This window comes from Amblyomma americanum, chromosome 2 (genome assembly GCF_052857255.1).
Source record: "Amblyomma americanum isolate KBUSLIRL-KWMA chromosome 2, ASM5285725v1, whole genome shotgun sequence".
Classification (NCBI taxonomy): Eukaryota; Metazoa; Arthropoda; class Arachnida; order Ixodida; family Ixodidae; genus Amblyomma; species Amblyomma americanum.
In genome coordinates this window covers 9,189,401-9,203,432 of record NC_135498.1, presented here as the reverse complement: position 1 = coordinate 9,203,432, position 14,032 = coordinate 9,189,401, and the positions used below count along the sequence as shown (strand labels likewise).

The 14,032-nt window shown below is 42.5% G+C and overlaps 2 protein-coding genes across 7 annotated transcripts in view; one reads left to right on the top strand and one right to left on the bottom strand.

Moving 5' to 3' along the window:
* The window catches only part of mTor (serine/threonine-protein kinase Tor), an 82,623-nt gene extending 77,892 nt beyond the window's left edge, over positions 1-4,731 (top strand). For all 4 annotated transcript variants that reach the window (XM_077652986.1, XM_077652983.1, XM_077652984.1 and 1 more), the window contains 4 exons: positions 92-166; positions 1,306-1,380; positions 1,930-2,035; positions 4,553-4,731. In XM_077652986.1, the coding sequence (XP_077509112.1) occupies positions 92-166; positions 1,306-1,380; positions 1,930-2,035; positions 4,553-4,568 (272 nt within the window). In that variant the 3' untranslated portion in view covers positions 4,569-4,731. The remainder of the gene's footprint in view (positions 1-91; positions 167-1,305; positions 1,381-1,929; positions 2,036-4,552) is intronic.
* Positions 4,732-6,399: 1,668 nt separating this feature from the next.
* LOC144120521 (cytidine deaminase-like) lies at positions 6,400-14,011 on the bottom strand. Of its 3 annotated transcripts, none has more exons than XM_077652988.1 (5): positions 13,840-13,996; positions 13,223-13,345; positions 11,968-12,079; positions 11,369-11,423; positions 6,400-6,597 (listed from the first exon to the last, which is right to left on the bottom strand). In XM_077652988.1, exons 1-5 carry the CDS (start codon positions 13,910-13,912, stop codon positions 6,484-6,486), a joined length of 477 nt encoding a protein of 158 aa, XP_077509114.1. In that variant the 5' UTR covers positions 13,913-13,996; the 3' UTR covers positions 6,400-6,483. The 3 variants fall into 3 exon arrangements, with proteins under 3 accessions (XP_077509114.1, XP_077509116.1, XP_077509117.1); XM_077652990.1 differs by lacking the exon at positions 13,840-13,996 and adding an exon at positions 13,431-13,563; XM_077652991.1 differs by lacking the exon at positions 13,223-13,345 and having other exon boundaries at positions 13,840-14,011.
* Between the last annotated feature and the right edge of the window lie 21 nt (positions 14,012-14,032).

The following is a 14,032-nucleotide window of genomic DNA, read 5'->3' as shown; positions in this document are numbered from 1 at the left end:
CATGCTGTTTCTGTTATTCTACATTTGCATTCTAGGTACCCTATAGCATTCTGCCTGCTGTGTGGTACTAGTGTTTTATGCATTGTTCCAGATATCCTGGAAGCAGTTGACATTGGCTCCCAACCAACTGCCAAAAAAGCCGTTGACACCGTCTCTGGTATTGGGGGTAAGGCTGCAAACCACCACTGACCAGTTAAAGATTGTCAACAATAGCAAGAAAAATACAGAAAGACATTTATCTGATAAATTCCCCAACTTAACAAAGGCAAAGCTGAGTTAAATAATTCTGCAGGGTATATTTGGTTCCTAAATGTTATTTTAGTTTTTTTTGGTGGGGGGGGGGGGGGGGGGAGAACTTATGGGAAATTTTTACTCCATTAGCATTTGCCACTAGTATGTTTGTCTTTGGTGCTGTGCAGTTTGGTTGTTTACGCATTGCTCATTCACAAGTGTGCCAGGTAGCCAGATCTACTTGCATACCATTTTAATGCAATAGCATTTAGGCTGTCGTCTCACAAAAGTTTATGGCTTCTCAGTTATGAAATTCTTTGATCCATCTATTCCCTGGTGACATCATCAGAGTCATGTGACCTCAGTTGACCAGTCAGACAGCACCACAAAATTTGAAATTTCCGACGAAATTTTCTGTTAGGTCAAGAGAGGTCACGCGACTTTGTGATGCCGTCACAACCTGCCCACCGTTGTCAAATTCAATGCAGTTGTCACCTGCCCATTGTGGCGCTGTGCATGAGTATTACGGCAGCTCGGAAAGAGCAACCTGGGTCCCACAAGCCCCACCAGTGATTATCTTTGAAGCAGCCACGTGCAGGGGCAGTGGCGGATTGCTTAATGGCTGGCACCACTGCACCAGTAGGGGCGAGGACTCGATGCAATCTATGAATGCAGTTGAGAACATTGTAATGTCGTCAACACCGCGTGACCACCAGTGGACCGCAAAGTGGACCAAGGGCACCGCAAAGTTGAAAATTTGAGGACCGCCAAAATTTGGAAGGAGTCTTGCATACCATATAAGGGCAGTGGAACCAGTTCCTAGCAGAGCTTTGGCGGGAAAATTGCAAGAACAGCATTCGACATTCATTGTAGACACCACAGCAAGTGACCTAAATGCTATCGCATTTTCTTCTTTATGCATGTTTGGTTTGATTTATGGGTGTTTAACGTCCCAAAGCTACTCGGGCTATGAGGGACGCTGTGGTTCATGAGGCTCCCAAGTTATTGTAATGTATGTCCAGCTTGTGTTGCACTCTTCATATGTCTGTGTCATGTTCTTATTTGATTCCATAGATGGGGAAGCCCAACCAGAGGCTCTGAACAAGAAAGCTCTTGCCATCATCAACAGGGTGCGAGACAAGCTCACAGGTGTGTGAAGTGCCAAACATTGTCATTAACCATAGCTTTGCTTTCACCATAGGTGACAAGTGGTGATGATTGGCATGTATATTATGTGTGAAATGCATTGCATGCCAGCATGCAGTGGGGGGACACTGCGGTAAAGCACCAAAGCAAATGCTTTTTGCAGAGCACTGCTGTGATAATGGCATTGCATATTTCTGTAGTACTGCAGTTACTTTTGTAATGCTTTGCACGCAATGCATACTCATTGCGAGCATATCAGACACAAGAGGTGCTTGTGGTCTGTGTGCTATGTTTGGGGCCTTGTTGCTGGGATCTCGAGTATGTATCCAACAGTGCTACCTCTTAGGTTCACCCCATCTTTTAGTACTCTGCCTGTATTATTCACACAAATATTGTTGCTTCGCTTGCTTGCGAAACGTGACTTCTAGCCATGTGGTAGCTATGAAGTGCCAGTAACAGAGGATGGTGAACAAGGATTCGTTATTGTGCTGTGTGCAGCTTGTAACGTAGTGTTCATTTCACTTCATGGCTCTTGTCTTTTGGTCATTTCAGGAAGAGATTTTGCCCCTGATGAGACGCTAGATGTTCCTGAACAAGTGGAACTCTTGATAAAGCAGGCCACATCACATGAAAATCTATGCCAGTGCTACATTGGATGGTGAGGAGTGCATCTTTCATTCTAACAGTTTTATGGCCCTCCTATTTCGCTTAGTAGTGCACATTGCCATCTGGCATTCCTATCCATGCCAAAACCTGCACATATTTACTGACATAACTGGCAAACGAAGTGGATGAGACACTACTTTGCTTACATTAACACTACAGTGGACCTGCATTCCATATGCACCATTTTTTTATTATTTTTTTTGTCGGAATGGATTGAACCTGCATCCTAGGTTGACATGGCTACACTACTAGCAATAGAGAACACAGAAAAATGGAGAGCACAGAATTTTCTGGGCACAAGGTCAACATTTTCCAGTCAAGTGGCAGTTGACCCGATGTTCAGAGTTAACAGACTTGATTGGAAAAATACTGTGTGTGGGGTTTGTTGATGAAGCACCGATTTTCTGCATCGGTGGTACTGAAGCAAGACGATGAGTTGATCGAGTTTTACGCTATTAATCTCAAAAAGGCAGTGCAAACCAGGTGACCACAAAAGGAACGAAGACGACGACACAAGTGTTAGGAACGTGGTAAGACGATGCTACGTGGATACAGTATTGTCTGCTCCAGAAAATGCAGTCTCGTTAGCAGAACAGCTAGACAACATGGCTCTAGTTGTAAAGGATGCAACATCAAGCACCAGTTTTGGTACCTGCCTTGCAAAACTGAAGTTATGATGTTCCTTTTAACTCGCTGGACACTATTGATGCATGCTAGAGGCGAAAATGGGTGCTGACTGCCTTGCTACCAGCTATTCTCACTGCTATATCTTTTGCGGCGCTGTTGGAAAATGCGTGATGAAGCGTGAACAGTGGTGCGAACACTTGCCACACCACCACCAGTCACCTGTGTAACGAAGCAAACACCTGCCATCCAAGTGAGCACAGCTTGGTGCTTAGTGTGTCGATATATCCATCTTATGGCAAACTGCATTCGGTATATAAAGAAAGAAATGCATGGGTTTGTTGAGAATAGTTTGTAACGGTTTGATACAGCCAATGATTCGTAATATCTATGTTTGTTGCAACGAGGTTTGACTGTATTTGAGGTGAAATAGTGTGTTTACGTTAGCGCACTTCAACAAGGTCTTGTTGCAGTCATTTTTATTCAAAATTCCATGCGAGCAGCAGGCAAGCAGAATGAGCAAGAAATATAATTCATGCTTCTTGGGCCGGAAATGTGAGGAAAAAAGCTGCCTCTGTGTAAAAAGTCATTCAGTCATATGTTTGACGCTGTGGTAATGTGAGTATCATATAAAGTAGAACCCCACTATAGTAAACTGTTATAGTAAAAACTCAAACGTAGTAAAATTAAGCTGCGGACCCACCTTCCACAGACGACTACATTTTTTTTCCGGGGTTATAGTAAAGATTTTTTTCGAAGAAACAGCAATAGTAAAGAACTTCTGGCCGTGGCGATGTACTTCCCACGGAATGACGACATCGCTGCTCGCGCTAAGTTTAGGATTGCGAGGCAAATAGATACCAAATGCGTTTTTTTTTTTTTTTTTGAGATGGCTTCATCACCAAGCTCGAAAGCTGCGAGGAGAAGCCAGCTATGCGAAGACCTTGATGCCGTGATAAAGTAAAGCTGGCTATGAACGTAGAATGAAGGCAGCGTGGGTCGCTGAGAAAGGAAAGCCAGTAAAAGTGCAGTGAGGAGTAGAAAAGGGAAGAAAAGGGCGTGCATTCGTAGCAGTGGTAAGAAGTGGAAGCATGGCGGAACTGCGTAGGCAGTTTTGACGCGCTTCATTTGGTAGCGCGTTAACTACTGCTTCTTAAATGACGCTGAAGCCACAGAGGACGACGTCGTGATCATGGAAAGCTTTGGTTTTCACATGGAATCAAACGCTCTTTATATTTGTAGCCACATTGTATTCGTGTAAATGCAGTACTTCATTAAGACGTAATTGATGTTGAAAATGTGATAACTGATAATAAATAATTATTAAATAAAAGGACAATAAGAGCAGGATGTAAGCTATTGCTGATTGTTTTATATACCAGCATGTCGTGCTTAGTAAGCATCCAAAGAGCATAGTCAGAACCATGCCATCACCAACAACTGATTTAGTAAATCTAATAAACACCCTGATATAGCAAAGATTATGATGGTCCGAGCTACTTGACTATAGAGGGGTTCTACTGTATATGCAGGTAAGGGCAGTACTTTCTTTATGGCAATTTTGGCGGGTTTAGGCCATTACATGAAAGCGGAATCTTACAGCTACTATTTCAATTTTCAAGCTATAGTCTGGGGAAACTACTTTTTTATCCCATACAGTCTGACACAATATCTGACGTCTAGGTGCCCATCTGGCACCTACACTAGTGCGGCCCTTACCCGTAATTATAAAGTAGCATTTTGCTCAATTCTAATGTGGAACTCATGCATTTTATTTAAACACAAGTTCTTCTCTATCCTTACTAACAGTAAACCTGGTTGTGATGACCCTTTTTCAGCAGAAAACATGCGTTACGCTCATTCCGTCATTGAATTCTCATTGCAGGTGCCCATTTTGGTAGAAAGAAGATGCATCTACCAGTGTTAGGAACAGAAGGGAAACATTTTGTTTGGGAAGGAGGTGCCATTGTACATCTTTGTGCAGGATCACGTAAACTGCTTTTTTTTTTGCTGGACCTTTAGATATGCAGGTAAAGTTGCATATAAAGCGTACATTGTTATCAACCTTTGTGCGAGTGTTGGTTTATGCCTTCATTTTTGCGTAGCAGTACACTAGCAGGTCTAACATGCCGAGTTGCTGTTTTGAAGGGGAAAGTTTCAAGGGTTATGGGTTGCAAATGCTTTTAATTTTTGGCTTTTCATTTCCAGTTATGTACCCCTGTGAATATAATTAGATTAGCATTCAGTTCTTCAGACATCTTTTCACAGCAATGGTTTCAACAAAGCTGAAAAGTGGAAAATGCAGATAAATCATCAAAGAAAGACCTTGTTGAGCATGTATAGTAGTCGACATCGCCAACAATTTTGTGCCATTAACATTAAGCATGTAGTACTATCAGCAACAAATGAAACGCGAACAAGAAAACTGAGGTGGCAATACCAAGACGCCAGCATGTTAGCTCCTGGAGAGGAAATACAAGCGAGGTTGATTAGCACTTCTGGAGAAGAGTCTTCGCGCCTTCGAAGTTCAAATAACCTGAGCTACTATTGAGCTTGCCCTAGCTAAGAGCTTCTTATTTTGCTGTCCATGGCTCAATTGTCTTGTTCTTGCTTCATTCATTGCTGATAGTACATATGTGACTGGGTTATTTATACAGTTGACTCACGATAACTCAAGCTCTGATAATTCATACTATTGGTTCACTAAATTTTGGTTGGCCAGCTATATTTCCAGTGCATTTTAAACCCACTAAATTCATACCTGGATTGTACTGCTGCTTTTGGTTATTTCAGTTTTCTTGTCTTTCTACAACACGCCCAGCGTGCAAAAGAGCAGCGGCCAAAGTCTGATACATCAGGTTAGCGGCGCAGCGTCAGCTTAAAATTTGCCAGTCGTATCTCAAGTCGGCTAGTGATCATTCCAAAATCTCTCCACAAGCCTGAATTTTTGTCCATTCAAGCTCTGGCGTACACACTGCAGCAGGTGTGCTGATGCTCGGAATGCCCCCATCGCCGTCTAGTTTCACGTTCTCATTTCTGCTACCAGCCTGCGGTAATAGTCAATACATCAGCCGCGCATCAGTCAGCTAAGCCCGGTTGCGCGCCGTTGCGGGCGCTAATTGGCGCGTAGTCGCAAATTTTTTAGAGCACAGCTCTAAGTGCTTGTTCCTGGAATTGAGCGGCAGCCTCAGTGAAACCGGCAGAGTGAAGGAGGAGCACAGCGGAGGATGAAAGTATGGTGAGAGTGAAGAGCGCAAGGAGGAAAGCCAAGTGGGTGAGAGTGCAAAGAGCAAATGCGAAGGAGGAGGGCATGGCAAAAGGGGTGGAATCTGTCGTGCTGTACGGTGTCTGCTGCGAAACGCTACTGCCGAGCAGAAGTGCACCACCGAAACCAAGTTCTGCTGGCAGTTGGCACTGCATATTTCATGTGCCATCACTTGTGGTTCAAATACCTGAACAGCTGCAATCAAATTTCGCATTAACGAGTATCATAATCGTCGTCATTTTTTTTTTTAATGCACTAGCACTAGATTTGTCATTAGCGGAAAAGCCGTGGCTCATCATGTTGAAGCCTCAGATAAAGTGGGAGGCAACAGGTGGGTAAGAATCAAGAGGGTGTGTGTCACAGTGATTGCTGGATTAAATCGAGATAGTGGACCCGGGGTACAGTGTGTCGCATGCTGCAAAATGTTGTTGTCAAGAAAAGCGGCTTTCAGGTGCACAGGTGAGGAATTCAGAGGAAATACTGTTTATTTTTGGTCATCAGCAATGACATGGCTTAAAAAATGTCAGTTGTCACTAAGTGGACTGGTCTCATCACTTAGGAGGCAAATCAGTGGCACCAAACGAAAAGGGCAGCAGCTCGTCAATCCTTTTCGTCAACACCCGTCCATCAGCAGCAACAGCATGCACCACTAAGTTCTTGCCAAACTGGAAGTAATGTGACAAAGATGAAAAAAAAATAAACGGTTAGCATCTGCTGTAGTAAACAAAAGTTAGCCACCGCACACTGCATGGCGTGTAGCTCTCACGAGCAAGATGTTTGGCTGCTAATTGGGCTGTTTGGCAAGAAGTGCCAAGTGCAGTTGTGCCTCTTTAATATGGACGACGAATTATGAACAGTTTTTCTAAGGTCCAAACTTCTTCAAAGTAGTTATGCCTCATTAATACGGAACCTCGCTGTCTGGACAATGGACAAGGTGAAAATGCAAGAGCCTTTTGGGGCCCGTGTGTTTTTGTCGCTTAACATGGGCAACGGTGAGAGCAAAATCTTGACTACCTCAGCCAGATCTTTCCTTTCCTGCATTCTGAGTGCAGGACACAAGCGGAACGCAGTGGGAATCTGCAAATGCCTGAGTGATGGCTTTTTTTTTCTTGTGGTTTCAAGCTTTACAGTTTCAAGGTGCCTGCTCTTGTGCCTTGCCATTTGCTGCACTGTGTGAATATTTGTGAAGAAAACCCTCTCTAAAGCTTGTGCTACGTTAAAAGCCGTATTTAGCACCTGTCTATTGACTGAACGTATATGTGCTACCGGGGCGGATGTGAACAGTGGGATTAGGAGATATGTCATCATGCGTCTCATAAAATACGAGGCACTCAAAACTGCACTAACTTGTTTTAAAGATAATGTCGACTAGGGTAATGTACTTGAAGCTTCCAAGGTTTTTGTCTTAATTGCCACAGCAGTGCCCACCACTATGCACATAACCAGACCTTGCTGAACCATAAATATTTTCCCTGGGAATTTTTTTATTCGCAACTTGTTACTATGGACAGCTTGCTTCGTGGACAGTATTGCGCGGGGACCAAAGTGTCCATATCAACGAGGCAAGACTGTATAAGCTTCTGCTGTTTGTGCTTCCTTTAGGCGCGACATTCCTCCAGAAAAAATCATTCACTACTCTGTTTCGCCAGGTAAGTTATCTGAATGGTTCTCATTATCATAATGACAACAACACCGTTTTCTTGTGGTGTCTTGGACTAGACAGTTGTTCCATATACTCAAGCTCTGCAACAACCAGCCAGCCCTCTCTATCTGTCATATGCTTTCGCTGGTTTCCAGCAAGAGAAAAAGGTAAGCCCTTCAGCCGACCAGGATGCTGTTGTGGCTGCAAACCAAGACTTAAGCTGGCCAGAATCATGGGGAAGTGAATTATATGCTCTCAAGTGCTGGCTAGCACAACTCATGCCATGCAGATGCCACTGCACTGACAAGCAGCCTTGCTGCTACACTAAGACTACTGTGGCAGTTATCAGTGATATTTTCAGAACCTTGAAACAGCAGCATGCTGCAAAGACTCTGAAAGCAAACTCTACACTTACATTCCCAAAGTGTTGATTTTTTTAACTTTAGAATATTGGGGTACACAGACAGAACAAGTATGCTGTCGTCGTAAACCTGACATGGCAATGTGACCTATACTTCGTTTCATAATCGGGTGCAACACTGTCAAAGCTAGCGCTTTTGTTTGTGCTGCCTACATCCGCGATCAAAAAAAGTAGTCCATTCCTTGTGGTCAGGTGTGGCGGTCCTGTCTGCAACTCGCAAGTTACTGAGGCTGATATTCAACACTTGTTGTGGGTTTGCCCTGTGCTGGTTGTGGGTTTGCCCTGTGCTGAAGCCAACGAGAATTCGGCACCTGGCAGGAGCGGGTCTCCCGCCGAGCAACCTGTCCTCATATATTGCTTGCACACAGAGGCCGCATCACTAAGCCCTCCTCGCCTTCATTAGATTGGCCCACCTTTTCTCATTCATTTAAAACCCTTTCTTTTTTTTTTCTTTCTACCTTCTTAACTCCCTTTATGCCCTGAGGTAATAAATGTTATAAAAAAAATATGCTTTGTCTGCAAGCTTATTAAATGATACCTTTGTCATGAGCTTGATTAAATCGGTTCTTAATGCTGACAACAAGTTTCTACTTTCTTATGCCTTTACACCACTCGGCCGCAAAACAAGCACGGAGTAACACGTCTCCCTTTATTTCGTCATGCGAACTGCTTTCATACCTTTCGTAGCATTGCAGCTGATGTATGAAACAGCGTATAGTCTCCGCTAAGTTCATATTTTTCAAACATTAAAAGGAACACAAGACTACAAGTGTGCAGTGTGGCAAAGTTCATTTTAAACACAGCTTGCAAAGAACAGACAACTGGAATTCTATTAAAGGCCATTATGTAAACACGTGCCAACTGACTGCGCACATATATTTGTGTTTAGATATTTATGGTGCCGCCAGAGACATTACGGACAGGTTTTATCAATGACTAACACATATATCACTAAGATGCAAAGCCATTCATCATGTTTGTTGCCTCATGACAGCATTTAGGATTCCATTTCAACTCTCAAGGTGTTGTATTTTCCATAACTGTGGTCAATACTGCTCACAACAGAAGACAACCATAATATCTTGTTCCTGAAATGTGGTAGCATTTGAAAATTGTCAAAGAATACCCGATTCTCAAAGGACACCACTTGTTGCAGTAAAAAACAATGCCTAATTTTTAATGGCGATCCCACTTAAAATTTTGTGCATCGGGTCATCGGCATTCGTTTCCATCTTCAGAATGTGCCATCCAATGCCCCAATCACCTGAGGCCCAATATTTTTATAAATGGCTAAAACGAAATTAGTGCGATTCCCAAAAGCAGTTATGTTACTGTCAGGCAACCAACTCCAATGACACTACTGAAATCACTTTTGACTTTTCCTTCATCTGACTAGGCCGTCACTTCACCTAATTGTGTCCCATAGTAATCAAACAATACTGTAGACCATAAATTTTGCCAGTTGAACAGCTCACCATTGCGGACTATTCATCCCTGCTGTTTAATATGGCCTCCTGTGTGCTGTGAAAAAGCTACCTGAGGCCACCCAGTGTTAAGTGAACTATTAACTTGTTGACAGATCACTGTGAAAGCGAAATTTGCTTGCAGTGATAACTTGAGCACGTCCTTGACTGAGTTAGTGGTCACAGTTTATTTTAGCAACTAACCATTAGCTCTGGCAAGTGTGGGCTAATGACATATAACTAAGAGTGACAAAATTATGCACTTCAAAAGAGTTGTTTGAAGACTGAGTCTTCCTAACCACATTTGAGCTTCTGCTTGACACTAAGCCTTTTGTGGAACATTCGTACTGATAAACAAATTTCCAAAGATATTACGCACTGTACTAGGTGTCTCCAACATGTCTTTCAGTGGAGCTTCAGTTGCTCAAAAGCTTCAGTATCTAACATTGCCTATTTGACCACCACACCAAGATGAATCCTCTCAAAGCCCTTCAAAACTGTGCAGCTAACTTCACTGCCAACGACAAAAGCCAACATTCAAATATGACTAGCATTCCATTATCACTCTCCCTTAGTCACACAGAGACATTATATCGCTTAGTTACACCCATATTACACATCAGTCTCTCTTATTACACCTCTACAGATGGGCCATGGCATTAAATTTACAAACTCTGCCTCGTGTTATAGCATGCTGAGACATGTTTTTCTTGTTATTTGTTATCCGGAAGTAAACTGCATTAACGTCACGACATGGCTGCCAAAGTACCATTTTCTTTTTTCTGTCAGCCTGTTCTTTTGTGTATTTCTGCTGGCTTGACAATAAGACACTTTGTTGATAATTGGAGCTTTGCTTGCATTTTCTGTCTTTAATGGCAATGTTTTGCTTTAGGCTTCAGCATATTTGCAAACAATGCTTTTTGAATAAAGGAGAATATTAGTAGAAGTTTAACAGTGCAAAAGCGACTAAGGCTATGATGCGCCAAGCAGCACATATAAAGGAAACTATATTTGGGTTGGAAATTGCATTATGAAAAGCAAAAACAAATCTAGAACAACTTTCATGAGGTATGTCTGAAAGGGGCCATGTCGTTTTACCACCTGCAGTTTACCTACCCTATACAGGGCATTTTTCCTAACGATGTTGGCAATTTTTAAAAATATAGTTATTGTGCTAGATGAGCCCTTTCTTCGGCACAGCAACCTCAGCGGTAGTGTGCATCAGAATACAGCTAAGACGTGTTAATAGCATGTTCGTCAATTAATATAAAATAGATAATGTTTTAGCTATTACAATTAGGCTCATCATTTATTGAGAGGTTCGTAGCCCGCCGTAAGTAATATCAAGATCAGCTTTTAGATTTTTGGATTTGTGTACCTTCCCAGTCTGCAGAGGTGTGCAAGGTAGTGAAGCACTACCTAAAAGCACACAACTGTCCTACCTCATCCAACAGTACGCTGTTTTACTATGTCCCTAGCATACACACTTAGTTAATTTTCCCCTTTGACTGAGCGTAATGCCTACTCAATAGCCAGCTAGATGCGGTGTGCCTTTCAAGGATACTGATGTTTTTGGTTAGAACCGAATTTCAAAAATTGAATTTGGCGTGCTGTTATCAGTTGTTTTCGCTTTAAGTCAAACAGTCCAAACCGTAACTGAATGATATCTACCTACTTATGTGCAGTCCACTTATTTTTCAAGCCAACAGATCCTTAATAAGTTAATGCAAATATGTTCTTGTGCTTTTGCTTAATGTCCCATGACTTTATAACTTTTCACGCACTCAGCCACAAAGTGCAAGGAAACGGTAAATAAGAAAAAAAAAACATTTAAAACGGGTAAACAAGCAGCCATGGACTAAGCATTTGATGTTTTAAATGTGCATAATTATTTTGCCGCAAAGACTTACCTCAATCATAAATTGCCGGCATGCTCCACAAGGCATCGTAAAGTCATTCATGTTCCTAGACCGAAAAGCATCATGAAGCACAAGCAAAGGACTTCACATTACAAAAAAAAAGTTTCTTCATTTCAAAGATTTGTCATAGCAATATGTGAGAAAGCTAGGTTTCAGTTGCACAAGTTGCTTGAGTAATCTGCATTTTATTCTGCTCGTTGAATAACAGCAAGACTGTAGTGGTCATTTCATAACATTATAGACACACTAGTTCTTAGCTTACAGTTAAGAGCTCAGACATGAGATTTTGTTTTATTTGTCAGCCAAGATCTTCAAATTCTTGGCATGCAACACTATAAAACACACTGGCAACAGCAGTTAACGCACGGCCAATGGAATCTGTGACAGGATAATTCAGCCAAACTACAGTATGATTATGATACTTTCAAGCTGCTCTGCACACGAGCATAAATAAAGCTACCACCACAAGACCAGTGTTCATGGGCGATAATGGCGCAATAATAGCAAAACAGTGTGCCTCAATATCTAGTGGACATGCAAGGCTGAGGTAGCACACTAGGCTGTGATGGGGCCAAGTGAAGTGCACTTACGATGCAACAGCAATTGCTTTGAAGGACCTGTGACCTTCGGACACTGCTTTCACTACTGCTGTTCTTTCTGCACATATGGACAGCCCATAACTTGCATTCTCCACGTTGCATCCTACATGCAACAAGAGAAACAGCGTATTTATTTGCGCTGGACCACTTTGTTCATCCTCTGAACAACACATTCATAGAGCCCTTTATTTTTTTTCAACCCAAATTTTTCACCCTGAGCAGATAGCAAAAATCAGCTTAAACCTGATATCCACCCCAAAGGACGCTTCAGAGAAAATTTAGCTTGCCAGTGCAAAAAATCTTGCCGCATTGCACGGAAACTAGTGGAACTTGAACCCATTTTAGGTAGTGATTTCAGGCAATTGCAGATTATTTTAAGCCTCCTTAAATGCCTATCAACTAAGGCATGGTTTCACCTCATGATAAGTTTAAAAAGTACCTGTTAGAAGCAAGTAGTCAGATGAGAATACTGGCCTGACACCTTAACATCGAGTTACCCACACAAACGATGTCCTGTTCCAAAGCTGTTCCAAGGCCTTTGTGTTCGCAGCTGTGTATACACAAAAGCCGGCATGTCCTGCCAGACATGATGCGATGCATGGAAATTGCAATATATGACAAAATAATTGCCACAAATTAGAAAGGAATCATTTGATTTGGTAGAACTTTCTTTTTGTGTAACCTAGTTATAGATTCCTTGTGAAATAATAACATTAATAAGACTTCATGAAGCAGCTTATAATCTTCAGCAAAAAAAATGCTAATTGATTGTTTTCACTGCAAAAATAACCCGGAAAAACAATATGTATAGAATGATTTTTAAAAACCAAATTTATGCCCAATTTTGACCTCAAGAAGTATAACCAGATTCTCAGCTGCCTTGAATTATGAACAAAATAAAACCTGATAATGAAATGCCTGACATATACCTTATGTTTTCATCAGCACAGTGTAATATACACTGCTGACAGGAATTAAAATTAGGGCCACGTACTTGTGTGTGTCACTGAAGGAAACTGCACTAACATCATCAGTCTAGCTGACGTAACAAAATTTTCTGGCCAAGACGTGTTTCCCTGGACAACCTGATTAAAATTCTATCAGTATCAAACATACCTGACGCTTGTGGTGAACAGTTACAAGCAGTTTTATGCGAGTAAACAGTAACTGCACACGATTCTTTTCATGACGACTTGGCAGAGCTTGCATGGCACATTAGTACACAAACTGTCTTTTCCGCGCTTACCAGTGACGATTGTTCCATCTTCACAAAGGAGGGCCGCCCCAACAGTAACCTTGCTGTAGTTGCAGTACGCTTTGGCACACATACTCTGGGCTATTCTTACGAGTTTCTCTTTTTCCTTGTCGGCTGGAAGTAAGAATAATGCGGCAGGTTGTTTTGAGCCGTGCATTGCAAGGTGCTCTGCAATAACTGTCAAAGCTTTAAAACGTACCCATAGTCAAATGTTTAAAAAACACGCTCAGTGTGCTGCACAGTCTATCGCGCGACGTGAGGGTATGACGACCAGGTCAGCGCTAAGCAGCTCTGGTTGATTCGTCCTTGGCCTCACCAACAGCGGACAGATATATGAGCGCGCGTGAGCGTACGTCCTTTTATTCCATCGGCTAATTGCAGCGGACACCGAAACACAGATGTGCGGGTGCTCAAGTAAAATAAAATGAAGAGAAGGAAAAAAAACGCAAACATCGCAAACCGTTGTCCGGTTTGTTTCGCTTTGCGTTTCGCGCCTGTGGTGCGCGTGCAATCCCTCCTCGCCGTCGCCGATTTCGAACGCCCGTGTACTGCAGCGGCGGTAACCGACATTTTTTGTTATTTTTTGTTGCTATTATTTCGGTACTCACCATCGCGTGCACCCATGCTCTGTAGTCGTGAAATTGCGGTTCCAGTAACGGAACAAAGGTCGTGTTTTTGCATGCGTTCTTTCTATCGCCGTGCGACCGAGGCAATCTCCCGCCATATTCCGTTACCCGTTATCTCTGTTATCGCTACAGGTGCTATCTATGACAGAGCAGCGCCTTCTTTAAGGAGGCGCTG